General features: G+C 46.1%; 1 protein-coding gene across 5 annotated transcripts in view; it reads left to right on the plus strand.

The window, feature by feature from the left end:
- Positions 1-17,690, plus strand: part of LOC134936738 (5'-nucleotidase domain-containing protein 4-like) — a 165,539-nt gene that overhangs the window by 126,991 nt on the left and 20,858 nt on the right. For all 5 annotated transcript variants that reach the window (XM_063931953.1, XM_063931955.1, XM_063931952.1 and 2 more), the window contains 7 exons: positions 3,629-3,739; positions 4,085-4,151; positions 4,323-4,493; positions 6,423-6,474; positions 7,047-7,107; positions 11,276-11,452; positions 13,928-14,023. In XM_063931953.1, coding sequence (XP_063788023.1) covers positions 3,629-3,739; positions 4,085-4,151; positions 4,323-4,493; positions 6,423-6,474; positions 7,047-7,107; positions 11,276-11,452; positions 13,928-14,023 — 735 coding nt within the window. The remainder of the gene's footprint in view (positions 1-3,628; positions 3,740-4,084; positions 4,152-4,322; positions 4,494-6,422; positions 6,475-7,046; positions 7,108-11,275; positions 11,453-13,927; positions 14,024-17,690) is intronic.

Here is a 17,690-nt window from a genome sequence, read left to right on the forward strand (position 1 = left end):
CCCCTCATCAGGCTTTTGCAGAAGAAGCTGGAGACATTGAAGGAGGAGCTAACACGGAGCGATTCCGCTAGGCATGTGGGACTTGTGGATGGAGCCCTTAATTCGCTTAACAAGGATTCACGGGTGGTCAATCTGTTGAAATCAGAGCACTACATTTTGGCCACCATGCTCGATCCTAGATTTAAAGCCTACCTTGGATCTCTCTTTCCGGCAGACACAAGTCTGCTGGGGTTGAAAGACCTGCTGGTGAGAAAATTGTCAAGTCAAGCGGAACGCGACCTGTCAACATCTCCTCCTTCACATTCTCCTGCAACTGGGGGTGCGAGGAAAAGGCTCAGAATTCCGAGCCCACCCGCTGGCGGTGATGCAGGGCAGTCTGGAGCGACTGCTGATGCTGACATCTGGTCCGGACTGAAGGACCTGACAACGATTACGGACATGTCGTCTACTGTCACTGCATATGATTCTCTCACCATTGAATATGAGTGACCGCATCCAAGTAGGCACGTCACACAGTCCATACTTATACTGGCAGGAAAAAGAGGCAATTTGGAGGCCCTTGCACAAACTGGCTTTATTCTACCTAAGTTGCCCTCCCACAAGTGTGTACTCCGAAAGAGTGTTTAGTGCCGCCGCTCACCTTGTCAGCAATCGGCGTACGAGGTTACATCCAGAAAATGTGGAGAAGATGATGTTCATTAAAATGAATTATAATCAATTCCTCCGCGGAGACATTGACCAGCAGCAATTGCCTCCACAAAGTACACAGGGAGCTGAGATGGTGGATTCCAGTGGGGACGAATTGATAATCTGTGAGGAGGGGGATGTACACGGTGATATATCGGAGGATGATGATGAGGTGGACATCTTGCCTCTGTAGAGCCAGTTTGTGCAAGGAGAGATTAATTGCTTCTTTTTTGGGGGGGGGTCCAAACCAACCCGTCATATCAGTCACAGTCGTGTGGCAGACCCTGTCACTGAAATGATGGGTTGGTTAAAGTGTGCATGTCCTGTTTTGTTTATACAACATAAGGGTGGGTGGGAGGGCCCAAGGACAATTCCATCTTGCACCTCTTTTTTCTTTTATTTTTCTTTGCGTCATGTGCTGTTTGGGGAGGGTTTTTTGGAAGGGCCATCCTACGTGACACTGCAGTGCCACTCCTAGATGGGCCCGGTGTTTGTGTCGGCCACTAGGGTCGCTTATCTTACTCACACAGTCAGCTACCTCATTGCGCCTCTTTTTTTCTTTGCGTCATGTGCTGTTTGGGGAGGGTTTTTTGGAAGGGACATCCTGCGTGACACTGCAGTGCCACTCCTAGATGGGCCCGGTGTTTGTGTCGGCCACTAGGGTCGCTTATCTTACTCACACAGTCAGCTACCTCATTGCGCCTCTTTTTTTCTTTGCGTCATGTGCTGTTTGGGGAGGGTTTTTTGGAAGGGACATCCTGCGTGACACTGCAGTGCCACTCCTAGATGGGCCCGGTGTTTGTGTCGGCCACTAGGATCGCTTATCTTACTCACACAGTCAGCTACCTCATTGCGCCTCTTTTTTTCTTTGCGTCATGTGCTGTTTGGGGAGGGTTTTTTGGAAGGGCCATCCTGCGTGACACTGCAGTGCCACTCCTAGATGGGCCCGGTGTTTGTGTCGGCCACTAGGGTCGCTAATCTTACTCACACAGCTACCTCATTGCGCCTCTTTTTTTCTTTGCGTCATGTGCTGTTTGGGGAGGGTTTTTTGGAAGGGCCATCCTGCGTGACACTGCAGTGCCACTCCTAGATGGGCCCGGTGTTTGTGTCGGCCACTAGGGTCGCTAATCTTACTCACACAGCTACCTCATTGCGCCTCTTTTTTTCTTTGCGTCATGTGCTGTTTGGTGAGGGTTTTTTGGAAGGGCCATCCTGCGTGACACTGCAGTGCCACTCCTAGATGGGCCCGGTGTTTGTGTCGGCCACTAGGGTCGCTAATCTTACTCACACAGCTACCTCATTGCGCCTCTTTTTTTCTTTGCGTCATGTGCTGTTTGGGGAGGGTTTTTTGGAAGGGCCATCCTGCGTGACACTGCAGTGCCACTCCTAGATGGGCCCGGTGTTTGTGTCGGCCACTAGGGTCGCTAATCTTACTCACACAGCTACCTCATTGCGCCTCTTTTTTTCTTTGCGTCATGTGCTGTTTGGGGAGGGTTTTTTGGAAGGGCCATCCTGCGTGACACTGCAGTGCCACTCCTAGATGGGCCCGGTGTTTGTGTCGGCCACTAGGGTCGCTAATCTTACTCACACAGCTACCTCATTGCGCCTCTTTTTTTCTTTGCGTCATGTGCTGTTTGGGGAGGGTTTTTTGGAAGGGCCATCCTGCGTGACACTGCAGTGCCACTCCTAGATGGGCCCGGTGTTTGTGTCGGCCACTAGGGTCGCTAATCTTACTCACACAGCTACCTCATTGCGCCTCTTTTTTTCTTTGCGTCATGTGCTGTTTGGTGAGGGTTTTTTGGAAGGGCCATCCTGCGTGACACTGCAGTGCCACTCCTAGATGGGCCCGGTGTTTGTGTCGGCCACTAGGGTCGCTAATCTTACTCACACAGCTACCTCATTGCGCCTCTTTTTTTCTTTGCGTCATGTGCTGTTTGGGGAGGGTTTTTTGGAAGGGCCATCCTGCGTGACACTGCAGTGCCACTCCTAGATGGGCCCGGTGTTTGTGTCGGCCACTAGGGTCGCTTGTCTTACTCACACAGCGACCTTGGTGCAAATTTTAGGACTAAAAATAATATTGTGAGGTGTGAGGTATTCAGAATAGACTGAAAATGAGTGGAAATTATGGTTTTTGAGGTTAATAATACTTTGGGATCAAAATGACCCCCAAATTCTATGATTTAAGCTGTTTTTTGAAAAAAACACCCGAATCCAAAACACACCCGAATCCGACAAAAAAAATTCGGTGAGGTTTTGCCAAAACGCGGTCGAACCCAAAACACGGCCGCGGAACCAAAACCAAAACACAAAACCCGAAAAATTTCAGGCGCTCATCTCTAATAAACACTAAGGAGTCTAGTTATCCAGCTGTAAAATATGCGATACACTCCGATATGCTGGGTGTAACTCACAGAGACAACAGTTAATGGGGTAATTCAGAGCTGATCCCAGCAGCAAATTTGTTGGGCAAAACCATGTGCACTGCAGGGTAGGCAGACATAACATGTGCAGAGAGAGTTAGATTTGGGTGGGTTATTTTGTTTCTGTGCAGGGTACATACTGGCTGCTTTATTTTTACACTGCAATTTAGATTGCAGATTGAACACACCCCACCCAAATCTAACTCTCTCTGCACATGTTATATCTGCCTCCCCTACAGTGCACATAGTTTTGCCCAACTGCTAAAAAATTTCCTGCTGCGATCAACTTGGAATTACCCCCATAATCCCCTGCTGTATAGTTCTCTCTGTTTTGTATTGCAGAGAACACTAGATGAAAGGCTTATGCTAATAAACCTTGGTGCACCTAGGCGCAGCAGAGAAGCCTAGATGAGCGTGGCTCCATCTGTATATCATACTTGACTTTGCTGCATCTTGCTAAGCGCTGGTTGGTAAAATGTATAAACATATATGATACTCCTTCTCTCTGACGTCTTCTGTAGTTGAAAGACCCCAAGAAAAAATCTTGGAGGTCTTACTTTGACCTGATCGTTGTGGATACCAGGAAGCCGCTCTTCTTTGCTGAAGGAACCGTTCTTCGTCAAGTCAATACGGTATGAGATCTATTCTTCCAGTTTCTTTGACCTAAAGCTTTTTGCAGAACCGACTGACTGATAACAGGGATCAATAGCTTGCGCTCTGCTGTAAAGCAACTGTAAATGCAATATTCTGTTAATGAATGGGAATTTACACATATATACGTTTTAATGCGTGTTATTAGACTCATCACATAACTTGTAATTTAGGCATGGTGGCCACTTAACATAATAATTAGATTTCTGGATGTTCACTATACTCCCGATGTTGTTTTCCAAGCGGGTTACTGTAAAAAAAAAAAAAGGTTGGCAATTACATTTACTGGAGTCTCTTTATTTTGAATGAATTTATTTTCTTTGTAGGATAATGGTAAATTGAGAATTGGAACATACACAGGTCCCCACCAGCACTGTGCGGTATACTCGGGAGGTAGGTATAGAGTAATGAATAATTTTTCTACTAAATCAAAATAAACTGACTTCAAAGACCTAAGCGGTGTAGACAAGTAGCATTATGTGAGCCTATAAGTACACCTATACACACCTACATACTGGGAAAGTGTTTATCCAGCTTGTGACTCACGGACTGGTTCTGTCGCAGGATCATCGGACATTGTATGTGACCTGCTTGGGATGAAGGGAAAGGACATCCTTTATGTGGGAGATCACATCTTTGGGGACATTCTGAAGTCTAAGAAGAGGCAGGGGTGGAGAACCTTTCTAGTTGTTCCTGAACTGGCCAAAGAACTCAACATCTGGACTGAGAAAAGTGGTGAGTACCTGGGTATCAGGTTATAGGAAGGCGTTTTTGGGGGAAGTGTTATATTTGTATGAAATCTTCATAAATAAGAAATATATTGCCAGAGAAATTGGATTTGGTAATTAACATATATCTGTTCTAAACTTTATACTTGGCCTTAGCACTCTGCATTGTTACAGGTTGTGACACGTGTAAGAGTACTGTATGTCCTTTCTTATAATGCTCTATCCTTCATTATACACATGTCCTGTTATATAGCAGTTTACTGATCTGCGCTTTTCTATGTGTTCTTAGTATCTAACTCCCAGTATGTACACTCTTTCCTTCTTGTTACTTCTTTTGTTCACCCCACCACCCACACCTTCCCCACCACTGTTCATGGCTGTGATAAAAGACCGTAACTATGGTAGGAGCAGTGCAATCACCCTGGAATGGCACCCTTAGGCTGTAGCGCTGTTGCAGAGCTGTGGACTACTGACATGTGTTTGGGGGACCGGACCGACACAGAGATCTAAATTGCCCTGCGCTGGCACTGCTTTGACACTTACTTTAAAGTCAAAGTACTAAATATCTGCCTTGCTGTAACTGAGTCAGAGATCTTCGCTCTCCTCCCTATTTATGTCCCATCAACCCTAACCCTCCAAGCTCCTCAGTTCCTTCTCCCCCAATTTCTGCTAGCACCTTGCTCACCTCTTACACCTTGCATTCTCCATATTTGTATTCCCCTCCATCTTCAAACATGCTCTCATTTCCTCAGATTTCAAGAAACCCTCTCTACCGTTCCTCTAACTACTGTCGTCATTTCTCTGCTGCGCTTTGCTTCCAAATCTTGAACAACTTTTCTTCAATCACTGACATAATTTCTCTCTTTCCACTCTTTATTTAACCTTCTCTAGTGTGTCATATGCTCAATTAAATCCACTGAAAATACACCTCACCAAAGTGACAAATGACCTGTTGGCTGAATCACCGGTCACTTTCCATTCTCATACTTTCTGTCATCTCTGCTGCATTAGACACAGTCACTCCCTTCACGTTGACAGTCTTCGCTCCCTTGGCCTTCATGACACGGACTTCTGATTCACATCCTACTTCTCCTGATGACCTCCTATTTCTCCTTTCAGACTTAATATGTCCAATTCTAAGCTCATTATTTTCCCCTCATTGATGTCCACACATCTGCTTTACAGTAGACCTCATCATGCTCTCCTCTTTCTCAAGCATGCTGCCTATGCTTTATGATGGACTCTGTCCTCAACTATACTTTTAACATCCAGCCACTCTTGCTGTCCTGTCACCTTTTCAACCGCACCATTGTCAACATATGCCCCTTTTTTCATTCAGGATGTGACCAAAACCGCTTGCTCATTATTTCCTACATGAACTAGTGTAACCTCCTTCTCACTGGTCTTTTCCTTGCCTACCTTTCTCCTCATTAACTGCACCTCTCTGTAAATCCATTTACTGACTTCCCATTCCCTAAAGAATACAATTCTAACACCTACTTGCCTAACCTCATCCTACCAACCTAAACACTTTCAAACATTCCTGCAAAAGCCACTTTTTTATACTTGCCAATACACCTCGGCTCGTAGACCTTCATGTCCACTACTCCTATTTACTCCATCCACCATGTTCACAGGTGTCCCTAATGCTGCTATTAACTGACATTACACGATGCCTATTCTATGTCTCATGTCACTCTACCTACAGCTTGTGTCCCTGTGTTGATTTTTATGTGTGAGTTCTAAGCTGATTATGTCACACGAACTGAATTGCCCAAGCAACATACACCTATTTATTTATTACAGATCTGCCTATGCTTAATGTTGTATAGTGTATATGTACTCACCTATTTGTTATTATGCTTAATTGTCATAAACAGTTCTGCCGACATACCTATGGTGATAATTGTACACTCCCGGCTGTATTATTTTTCAGAGCTTTTCAATGAACTGAAGACTCTGGACATGTTTCTGTCTCAGCTGTACCAGTAAGTTACCTGACATACAAATAATGCCTCATGTGTCTATGGTATCCGAATGATTGGTTGACAGTAATAAGGTCAACAGTTCAACCCTATATGGTCGACATGCAGTAGGTCAACAGGTAAAAAAGGACGACATGGTTAATAGGTTGATATATAAAAGGTTGACAGTGCTTAACGTCTACAGGTACAAATGATCAACATGACAATGGTCAACACACTTTTTGGGGATTTCTTTTCACTTTTTCATACTTTACCATCCACATGGACAACAATTGGGAATAGTAAACTTGCCTGAAGCATGGGCAGCGAAGCAAGCCATGTGAGGGGACGTGGTACACTAATTAGTGTCATGTGGTTAAACATACAAAATGGCACCCAAAAAATACAAACCCCCCCCAGTGACCGGTTTTGTGTTGACCATTTCCATGTCAAGCTTTTCACGGTGTCGACATTTTCAAGTATCTACCTTTTCACTGTCGACCTGTTGACCATATGATGTCAACCTAGTGGCTGTTGCCCTGTTATATTTTGTGTGTGTTGACTGACTGAACATTTGAAGTTCTGTTTCCCAACAGACACATGGACAGTGGTAGCATTGATTATCCCGACATCAGCTCAATTCAGAAGCAGATTCAGGTACCGTGATTCAGCGTCTCTGTCTTTAAATCATTATAGTTTGTTAGGAGGTAATTTGAAATACTATAATAATGTCTTGAAGTAAGATGAGATTATCTGTCCAGAGTCACAATGTTCCAGTGCTGAGTATGGAGGATAAAGTTGTGTGACTGGTGAAGGGCTGGCTGTTATGCCAGGCATCCAGTTTCAGGAATGAGTACCTAGAACCAGGCTAGCTGTGGTCTTTGGCTTTTGCAGCCAAAGGTGCTCATCAGTATTTGATTGATATGCATGCAGTAATAGGGGCTTTATTCTGGAACCATCCCTGGCACTAAATAGGAGACACTGATAAAGTGATATAACATTGTAAACAGGGAATGCAGGTATTCCCACAGGCCATAACCCTGTGTCTGCACTGTAGTCAGGTAGCCTCCAAGAAACGGTCAGAATGCAACTCTGAGCACTGGGCAGGTGGCAGACTATGACGTAGTCTGGGCACAAAGCTGAAGACAAGGCTGGTGGTGAGAAAGAGAATCCAGAGTCCAAAGCAAGGGTCAGGGCAGGCAGAGATCCAGAGAGTTGCTGGAGTTCCAAGAAGCAAACAAATCAAGAATTGGGGAAGGGAACAGACAGCAGACAGGCTCATCATGAATGTACTTATAATTGTTGCAGCCGCATAGAGCCTCTTTATTATAAAACACAGGGAGGCAGGATTTATTAAATAGAGCCATGGTAGATCAAGGCTGAATCTTGGGTTCAATATGTTCTAAAATTAGAAACTGTGCATAGTGTATGCCAGATCACCCCTCCCAATACATTATGTCTATTGGCATATAGGACAGATCAGCCAAAAACAAATAAATGCTTCTGCTTTCTGTCTGTCACGCCCTTTACCCATCACACAGATATACGTCTGTTTACAGATGTGTCCTCCATTGTTGCTGATGCAGTTGCGGTAAACAGCCCTTCTAGTCGCGCCCAGCCACAGTGTGAGCTTACTATCGCAAGCATCTTTTTGTGCATCTTTTTCTCAGAAAATGCGTCTTATTTGCAATACGATGCCAAGAAGTTGTTACAGTGTCAGTGTGGTAGGGATCCGTATGATATCCCGGCGGTCAGGAAGCCAACTCCGGGATCCCAACAACCAGAATACCAGTGACGAGCGCATGTCCTCTCGCGGGCTTCCTGCATTCGCCATGCTTCGGGCCTGGTGGAGACTTTCTGTTCTATTCCCCTCGGGTGGTGGCGTGGATCACCACCCGAGTTGGGATTCCGACCGCGGTTATTTCACCAGGTGTTGGGATTTCGGCGTCGATCTCCTGACAGCCAGGATCCCGACAACTGGTAAATTGACTGCCTCCCAAGTGGTAAATAATAATGCAGCATTTTGTATACACTTAGAGCTGCCGTCACATACAGAACATATACATGCTGCATATTATTTTAGTCCGCGTGCTCTGCTTCTTATTCACATAGGAATGTGAATAAGATGCATATTCAGGGGGAAAAAAAAGACTGGCCGAGTCACACAGGAGCTGGCGGCTCTCATGCTCCTGTACGTACGGAGGCTGTACTTTCCTAATTTGTGGACATACGGGGTAATTCAGATCTGATCGCAGCAACAAATTTGTTAGATAATGGGCAAAACCATGTGCACTGCAGGTGGGGCAGATATAACATGTGCAGAGAGAGTTAGATTTGGGTGGGTTATATTATTTCTGTGCAGGGTAAATACTGGCTAATTTATTTTACACTGCAAATTAGATTTCAGTTGAACACACCACACCCACATCTAACTGTCTCTGCACATGTTACATCTGCCCCCCTGCAGTGCACATGGTTTTGCCCTTTAGCTAACAAATTTGCTGCTGCGATCAGATCTGAATTAGGCCCATAGAAAGAATTTGATGGCAGACAAGAAGCACATGGTCCATCCAGTCTGCACTTTAGGGTTAGGGTATTAGTGTTATGGGTTGGCGCAGTGATGGGAAACTTTTGGCACTCCAGCTGTTGTCGAACTACACATCCCAGCATGCCCTGCTACAGTTTTAGCATGGCATGCTGGGATGTGTAGTTCAACACAGCTGGAGTGCCAAAGGTTCCCCATCACTGGGTTAGGGTATTAGGGTTAATTTACGACTTTGGGTAAAGGTATTATGGTTGGTTTAGGGTTAAGAATATGGTATTAGGGTTGGTTTAGCGCAGTGGTTGCCAACCCACGGCTCTCGAGGGCAAACTGATAAAGTATCAAGCTACTGCTGTAAATAATGTCAGGTATCTTTGTGGAAATCCAAACACTGCTGTCTGGGGATTGGGTCAGTGAGCGTGTCCTGTTGAGTACTGCATCTGATGTTTGTCGCTGTGAGCAGGAACACTCATCTCAGTGAGAAGTTGCTCTGTTATGCCGACGCCCCCCGCTGCCTTGCGCTGTGTGTGCAAAACATCTAGTACTAGTCTAGTTACAGCTCTGCCTGGCACTTCCGGGATCGCTGCTTACTCTTGTACCCATAGCCAAAGCCTCCTGAAGTAACTGTCCCACCATAAATGACCACCATCAGCATTTTGGGAAGGATATTTTCAACAGTATTCCATGCGATCGGCCAGACTGCATGTGACATCGGCCCTCATTCCGAGTTGATCGCTCGCTAGCTACTTTTAGCAGTCGTGCAAACGCATAGTTGTCGCTGTTCAGCCTCTCACTAAGCCCTTCTTGGCAAATTTGAAGCCTACAGTATAACCACCTTTACTTTTCAATAATCTGTTCAGAAGAGGTGTTTGTAGAACGGTGTTTTATTATTCAGTAAAGGGATCACAGATATGATGCGTTGATTTGATGTACAATACGATATGATGATGTGTGATAATGAGGTAAAACTGTTAATGAAACAAGAATATGCAATTATGATATGCATGTGAAAGGCAAAATGGATATACACAAGTACATATAACATGAGATGTACAAACATGTGATTACATGTGCAAGTATAAACTACAGTGCAGCTAACATTACTCACTGGCTAAACAGGTTGAGATGAGACATTTAATATACAAACTCACCATCGAATGCTATATGAGAGTTGGACCCATGTAAAGCATGACTGTCTGGGACCATGAGGGAAGTAGAAAGGCTGATCCCAGCTTCTTCATCCCAGAATGCATTGCAAGACTGGCTACAAGAGGCTATGAGGGTCAAATTAATTGATGGGACTGACCACTAGATGGGGCAATAATGCAACTTTCTGTAGTAAAGGTAATCAGATCTACACAAAGCAAATGCTGAAGGCATGATAGTCGCCCACGATGGAGTGTATTTTCGCTTTGCAGGAGTGCAAATGCCTGTGCAGCCGAACGGTAGCAAACACATTTTGTGCAGAACAAGACCAGCCCTGTAGTTACTTATTCTGTGCGATGATTGCTGCGACGAGTGACACGGTAATGGCATCAGATACCTGCTCGGCAAATGCCTGGCCACGCCTTCGTTTTTCCAAACACTCCCAGAAAATGGTCAGTTGCCACCCAGAAACTCCCTCTTCCTGTCAATCTCCTTGCGTTCGGCTGTGCGATGGGAATCGTCGCTAGAACCAGTGCAAAACCACAAAGGACTTTGTACCCGTAAGACGCACGTGCACATTGCAGTGCATACACATGCGCAGATTAGCCATTTTTTTTCACTGATCGCTACGCAGCGAACAATGGCAGCTAGCGATCAACTTGGAATGAGGGCCAATGTGCAGATACTGTCCGCTGGTCCCCCGTGTGGTTGCACGGCTTGCCTGGCTCTAAAAACTGTCCTATGTTGTTCATTGAAGGCATGCAAGACCTTCCCAAATGGGAGGGTGCACCTAATTCCTTTCAACTAAACATAAGCTTAGCCATATAACCCTTGAGTTCTAGAAATGCATAGAATAGTTATACACTGGGCCTGATTCTGAGGTGGTAATAAAGCAGAGAGAGCAGATAATGGTGCAGCTTGTCAGAACATACCAGGAGAAAGTAGGGGGTATTATTAATAAAGCATTGTCCATTAGGAGGGACAATGTACAAGGAGTCTACCCCTGGCTATGGTTTTGGGGGGTGCTACAGGTTACTTGTGTTGGTAAAAACGAAATTCCTATTTTTCCTGATTTTGTCCTGTTCTCTTCCCCCATGTGTGTGGCTCCCCCTGACTCTTCTCACCCTCTGTGCACAGAAAGTTACTCATGAGATGGACATGTGCTATGGGAAGATGGGCAGCTTGTTCCGCAGTGGGTCACGCCAGACCCTGTTCTCCAGCCAGCTCATTCGTTATGCTGATCTGTATTCGGCCTCATTCCTGAACCTCCTGTACTATCCCTTCAGCTGCCTGTTCCGGTCTCTCCCTGTGCTGGTATGTATGTGTGAGGAATACTGAGTCTTCACAGTCAGTGCCAGGTTTCCCCCACTGCAGTCACTGCCCTACTATAACTCCTAACACTGAACCTCCTGTTCCAGCCGCACAGCTAATATTTTGATAGTATCCTGCACATTTCATCATTTCTTCAGTCAGATCATTGTCATTTGTTACAACTTTCCTTTCCATTTTCTAATATCTTCAGTTCATTTACATCAATAATTAAAAAAAAAAAAAATCTCTATGGGGTATATTTAATTGCGGTCGAATTGCCGAAATTGTTAAAAAACGGGTAATTTTCGACAAAAAAAACCTGTTGAATTTGATTCGACAATTCAATACAGTACTTTTCGACAAAAAACCTGCCGTTTCATTTTCGACTTTTTGCAATTCGACTTTTGCAATTCGATATGTCTGCATTGTTAAAAATGCGGCTTTTCGACAAAAGTGTATTCAAATGAAGAATGTCGATTCGACAACAGTGCTTTTCAACAGTCATTTCGTCAATTTCTTTCCGCCTCATTTTTCTGTAATGATCTAATAACTTTTTTTGGGTGCTTTTTTGATTGCTAATAGCATATCTATTTATATTTGAAGGGAGTATCAACTTGGTTTGTCTATTTATGAGCCACAAGTATTATTTAATCGATTTTTTAAAAAGAATATTTTTTTTTTACTGACTACAATAATATGGAGAGATCAGTGCATGTTTTTCAGTTGGAAGGGGTGTTGAAAGTGTAAAAAATACTGAAAAAAATTGCGTGGGGTCCCCCTTACTAAGCATAACCAGCCTTGGGCTCTTTGAGCCGGTCCAGGTTGTAAAAATACGGGGGGAAAATTGACAGGGGTTCCCCCATATTTTAACAACCAGCACCGGGGTCTGCGCCTGGTCCTGGTGCAAAAAATACGGGGGACAAAACACGTAGGGGTCCCCCGTATTTTTAACACCAGCACCGGGCTCCACTAGTCAGAGAGATAATGCCACAGCCGGGGGACACTTTTATATATGTCCCTGCGGCCCTGGCATTAAATCACCAACTAGTCACCCCTGGCCAGGGTACCCTGGAGGAGTGGGGACACCTTAAATCAAGGGGTCCCCCACTCCAGCCACCCAAGGGCCAGGGGTGAAGCCCGAGGCTGTCCCCCCCCCATCCAAGGGCGGCGGATGGGGGGCTGATAGCCTTTTGCGACAAAAAAAAATATTGTTTTTTGTAGCAGAAGAAGAGGATTGATCTACACTGGATTGTTGTGAGTATAATTGTATTTACAGGTACCCCTGGATTCTACTGGAGAAGAGGACCGACTGCTTCGTGTCAACATAGGTAAGTATGTGTATGTAGGTGTGCATGTATGTAATAAAGTTGTACTATCACGGTGTGTGCGTTGTGGTTTTTTTCTGTGGTTTTTTTTTGTAGTAGAACTACAGGTACCGATGGGCCCATTTTTCCCCTGCATGTTGGTACTTGTGGTTCTCCAAGTACCAGCTTGCGAGGAGGATTGCTGGGACTTGTGGTTCTGCTACAAAAAACAATATTCTTTTTTTGTCACAAAAGGCTATCAGCCCCCCATCGGCCGCCCTTGGATGGGAGGGGGGGGGGGGACAGCCTCGGGCTTCACCCCAGGGTGGCTGGAGGGGGAGGACCCCTTGATTAAGGGGTCCCCACTCCTCCAGGGGTGACTAGTTGGTGATTTAATGCCAGGGCCGCAGGGACCTATATAAAAGTGTCCCCCGGCTGTGGCATTATCTCTCTGACTAGTGGAGCCCGGTGCTGGTGTTAAAAATACGAGGGATCCCTACGTGTTTTGTCCCCCGTATTTTTTGCACCAGGACCAGGTGCAGAGCCCGGTGCTGGGTGTTAAAATATGGGGGAACCCCTGTCAATTTCTTCCCCGTATTTTTACAACCTGGACCGGCTCCAAGAGCCCGAGGCTGGTTATGCTTAGGAGAGGGCACCCCACACAATTTCTTTCAGGATTTATTCAACACTTTTGTGATGTCCATGAAGTCTAATCCAGGCCGCCCACTATTCGTCAATTGGTCCGTTTTTCAACACGTCGGACTGTCGAATCCGTTATTAATTGAATATGTCGAATTCTGGTCCCGGGTGGAGGGTTTCGCCTGTCGAATTGTGTTGAATCCAAGAACGGTCGAATTCACGCCGGAATTCGACCACAATTGAATATACCCCTATGTACAGTTTTTCTTACTGATGGACAACAAAATGCTGACTAAACTAAAAGCCTCAGCTGCCCCCGCACTGTGTTTATATTATTACCAGTGGTGGCCTAGTCCCACCTCTATAGTCACCACTGATTATTGCTGTGATATACTGTACTGTATAATAGTGAGAACATTCTGCGCTGTTATATATATCATTGTGGAGTTATGTATCACAGGGCTGACTGTAATATTAGCAGATAGTTATTACTGCTAGGACTGACACTGAGGTTTCATAAATTCCTGCTTTGCAGATGCCGCATGAATCCACGGTCGACCAGTTAAGTGTGGATGGGGCAGATGCAAGGAAGGTGCTCGGGGAACATCTGAAGCACTTCAAAAGAGAGCATGTGAGTGCAGAACACATATAGGGCATGATTCTTAGTCAAACTCAGGCACAAGTGTACCTGTAAGCTAATGCAACTGCATAACCCTTCCCTGGTGTACATACAGGCGTCTGAAGGATTGAGAGGCCCTGAAATATCGCTTGAAGCATCTTTAGACACACCATAAAAAATTGACCCAGCCCAACGGCTAGTTCAGTTTCTCCATCTAAGTATCGCCTCTCATGTGAGTGGCTTGGGGTCTTTGTACACAAAGTGACAAGACAGCTCCGCTCCCAAAGGATGTGTCGGCTGTGTACATCTTTTTAGCCACCCATGCTGTGATCCCATGAGCACTGCTATATTTCCTTTGCTTACTTTTCTCTTATGTCCTAGAGGATGCTGGGGTCCATATTAGTACAATGGGGTATAGACAGGTCCACCAGGAGCCATGGGCACTTTAAGACTTTGATAGTGTGGGCTGGCTCCTCCCTCTATGCTCCACCTACCAGACTGTTTAGAAAATGTGCCCGGAGGAGCCGGTCACAGCTAGGGGACCTCTTGGAGCTTTTCTGGTTTTATTGTTTTTTCCCCCCCAGATGTTAGGCACTGCTGGCAACAGCCTCCATGCTTCGTGGGACTTAGGGGGGAGTAGTGTCCAACCCTCAGAGGTTAATGGCCACTATCTCCGCTGACAGGACATTAAACTCCTGAGGGTGATGATCGTTAGCCCCAGAGGCGACCGTTCCCTCCCGCAGCTTGCCGCCACCCCCTAACAGAGCCAGAAGATCCCGGTGGTGAGTGTGTCCCCTGTGACCCGACAAGCGGGGAGCTGGGTTGAATGGCGGCATCAGGGTGGGAGCGCAGTACTGACGCTGCACTCCAGCGGCTCAGCGGTACATATAGTGCGGTGCTGTGAGGGGCGCCCTGGGCCAGTGCAAATACCCTAAAAAACTGGTCACTAACGCTATCAAGGACATTGTTCTGCTGCTAGTATAAATTACCTCAGGCAAGTATAATCTTGTAAGTGCGGGAAGCCGCGCCATGTTTGGGGGCGGAGCTTCTCCTCAGAGTGGTCCCAGCAGCTCACCAGCACCATCTTCTTCCTGCAGTTCATCACTGAGAGATGTTGTCAGGGAGCGCTGACCCTCCACACGACTCCAGCTATCCTGTGCGGTAACCAGGATGTTGAAGAAGAGGGGGGAGGGGGGGGGGGGAGAGGCTGCCACTTCACTGTGTAATCTATTAAGGTACAGAGTCAGTGCCAGGCAGTTACTCTGTCACTGCTTGCTGGGGCGCTGTGTGTGTGTGCTGGCTCCAATCTCTGTGTTTCTCTGAAAGTACTTGGGGGAAATTGTGTCTGACATTTTACTGTGTGTGTATGTAAATTATCACATAACCATGTCCAGGGACTCTGTGTCTTGTGCGGCAGAATATGTATCTTCTCCGGAGGAATCCATTCCTTGTACTCAGGAATGTAATATTTTGTCTCAGCCTTCCGAATCTGAGCCCTAATGAGTGGCTTCTATTAAGGGAATGATATCCCAGATTTCTACTAGGATTGCACATTATGAGTCTGAATCACAGATTTTAAACCAATCTGTGGAGATTTTGGCCCTCATTCCGAGTTGATCGGTCGCAAGGCGATTTTAGCAGAGTTACACACGCTAAGCCGCCGCCTACTGGGAGTGAATCTTAGCTTCTTAAAATTGCGACCGATGTATTCGCAATATTGCGATAACAAACTACTTTGCAGTTTCAGAGTAGCTCCACACTTACTCGGCATCTGCGATCAGTTCAGTGCGTGTCGTTCCTGGTTTGACGTCACAAACACACCCAGCGTTCGCCCAGACACTCCCCCGTTTCTCCGGCCACTCCTGCGTTTTTTCCGGAAACGGTAGCGTTTTTTCCCACACACCCATAAAACGGCCTGTTTCCGCCCAGTAACACCCATTTCCTGTCAATCACACTACGATCGCCGGAGCGATGAAAAAGCCGTGAGTAAAAATACTATCTTCATTGTAAAATTACTTGGCGCAGTCGCAGTGCGAATATTGCGCATGCGTACTAAGCGGATTTTCACTGCGATGCGATGAAAAATACCGAGCGAACGACTCGGAATGAGGGCCCTTGTCTGGTTCTATCCCCACTACCTCAACATCACCTGGTGTGTCCAAGAAACGTGCGCTTGCTCAGATTATGCAGGTCGACATGGACAACAACTCTGACATAGCAGAGGCTGATGCCGGATATATGGGGGAGGGGTGAGGCTTCCCTGGCAAGAGGGGTGCAACTCATGATTGAGGCTATTAGGGATGTGTTACACATTACTGACAAACCTCCTGAGCAGGTTGAGCAGGCTTACTTTACAGACAATAAGAAAGTCTCCCTAACCTTCCCTGCGTCTAAGGAATTAAACGCATTGTTTGAAAAATCCTGGGAAAATGCAGAGAAAAAATTCCAGATCCCAAAGAAGGTTTGTGTGGTTTTTCCTTTCCCTGAGGCTGATAGGAGAAATGGGAAAACCCACCTATAGTAGACACTTCTATATCTAGACTGTCTATAAAAAGGTGGTGTTACCTGTCCCGGGGTCTACCACTTTGAAAGAACCGGCAGAACGCAAGATTGAAACTACGCTTAAATCCATATACACTGCTTCAGGAGTGGCGTTAAGGTCCACTATTGCCTGTCCAGGCCCTGTTTCCATACCACTATTGCTTGTGCATGGATTTCTGAAGCCATAGTAAAGTGGTCAGGCACATTACTAGATGAACTAGATTCTATGGATAGAAGTGACATTGAATTGTTTTTACATAACATATAGGATTCTGCGGGCTTCATGGTGGAGGCCATGAAGGACCTGGGTAATCGGACTGCAAGGACATCGTCCACGGCTGTCTCAGCACGCAGGGGATTCTGGCTACGCCACTGGTCTGCAAACGCGGAATCCAGGAGAAGTATGGAGAACCTACCCTTCACAGGTCAGGCTTTATTTGGGGAAGCATTGGATGCGTGGATCTCCACGGCAACTGCTGGCAAGTCAACTTTTCTTCCCTCAGCATCTCCGACGATGAAGAAACCTTTTTCTACGTCCACTATGTAGTCCTTTCGGTCTGCAAAAGCAAAAAGTCCAAGACTCCTACCACTTTCTTCAGAGGTGGGCAAGCAAAATCCAAAAAAACAGCACCTGCAGGTTCCCAAGATCAGAAACCTGCTTCTGTGTCCTCAAAATCCTCAGCATGACGGTGAACCTCCCTGCCTAGAGAACGGGCAGGTGGGAGCAAGGCTTAGACATTTCAGTCACGTCTGGGTGTCATCCGGTCTGGATCCCTGGGTACTCGATATTGTGTTCCAGGGGTACAAGCTGGAGTTTCAAGAGCTCCCACTCCACAGGTTCTTCAAATAAGGCTTGCCAGCTTTGCTGACAGAAAGGGCTACCCTTCAGAAAGCCATTCTCAAATTAGAAAGGTCTGCTGTAATTGTTCCTGTTCCACCTCATCTGGTAAACCAGGGTTACTATTAAAACCTGTTTGTGGTACCAAAACCGGATGGTTTGGTCAGGCCCATTTTGAACCTGAAGTCGCTAAACCCTTATCTAAGAGAGTTCAAGTTCAAAATGGAGTCTCTGAGAGCGGTGATCTCAGGGCTGGAGGAGGGGGAGTTTCTGGTGTCCTTGGACATCAAGGATGCCTAC

Source organism: Pseudophryne corroboree, chromosome 6, assembly GCF_028390025.1.
Source record: "Pseudophryne corroboree isolate aPseCor3 chromosome 6, aPseCor3.hap2, whole genome shotgun sequence".
Lineage (NCBI taxonomy): Eukaryota > Metazoa > Chordata > Amphibia > Anura > Myobatrachidae > Pseudophryne > Pseudophryne corroboree.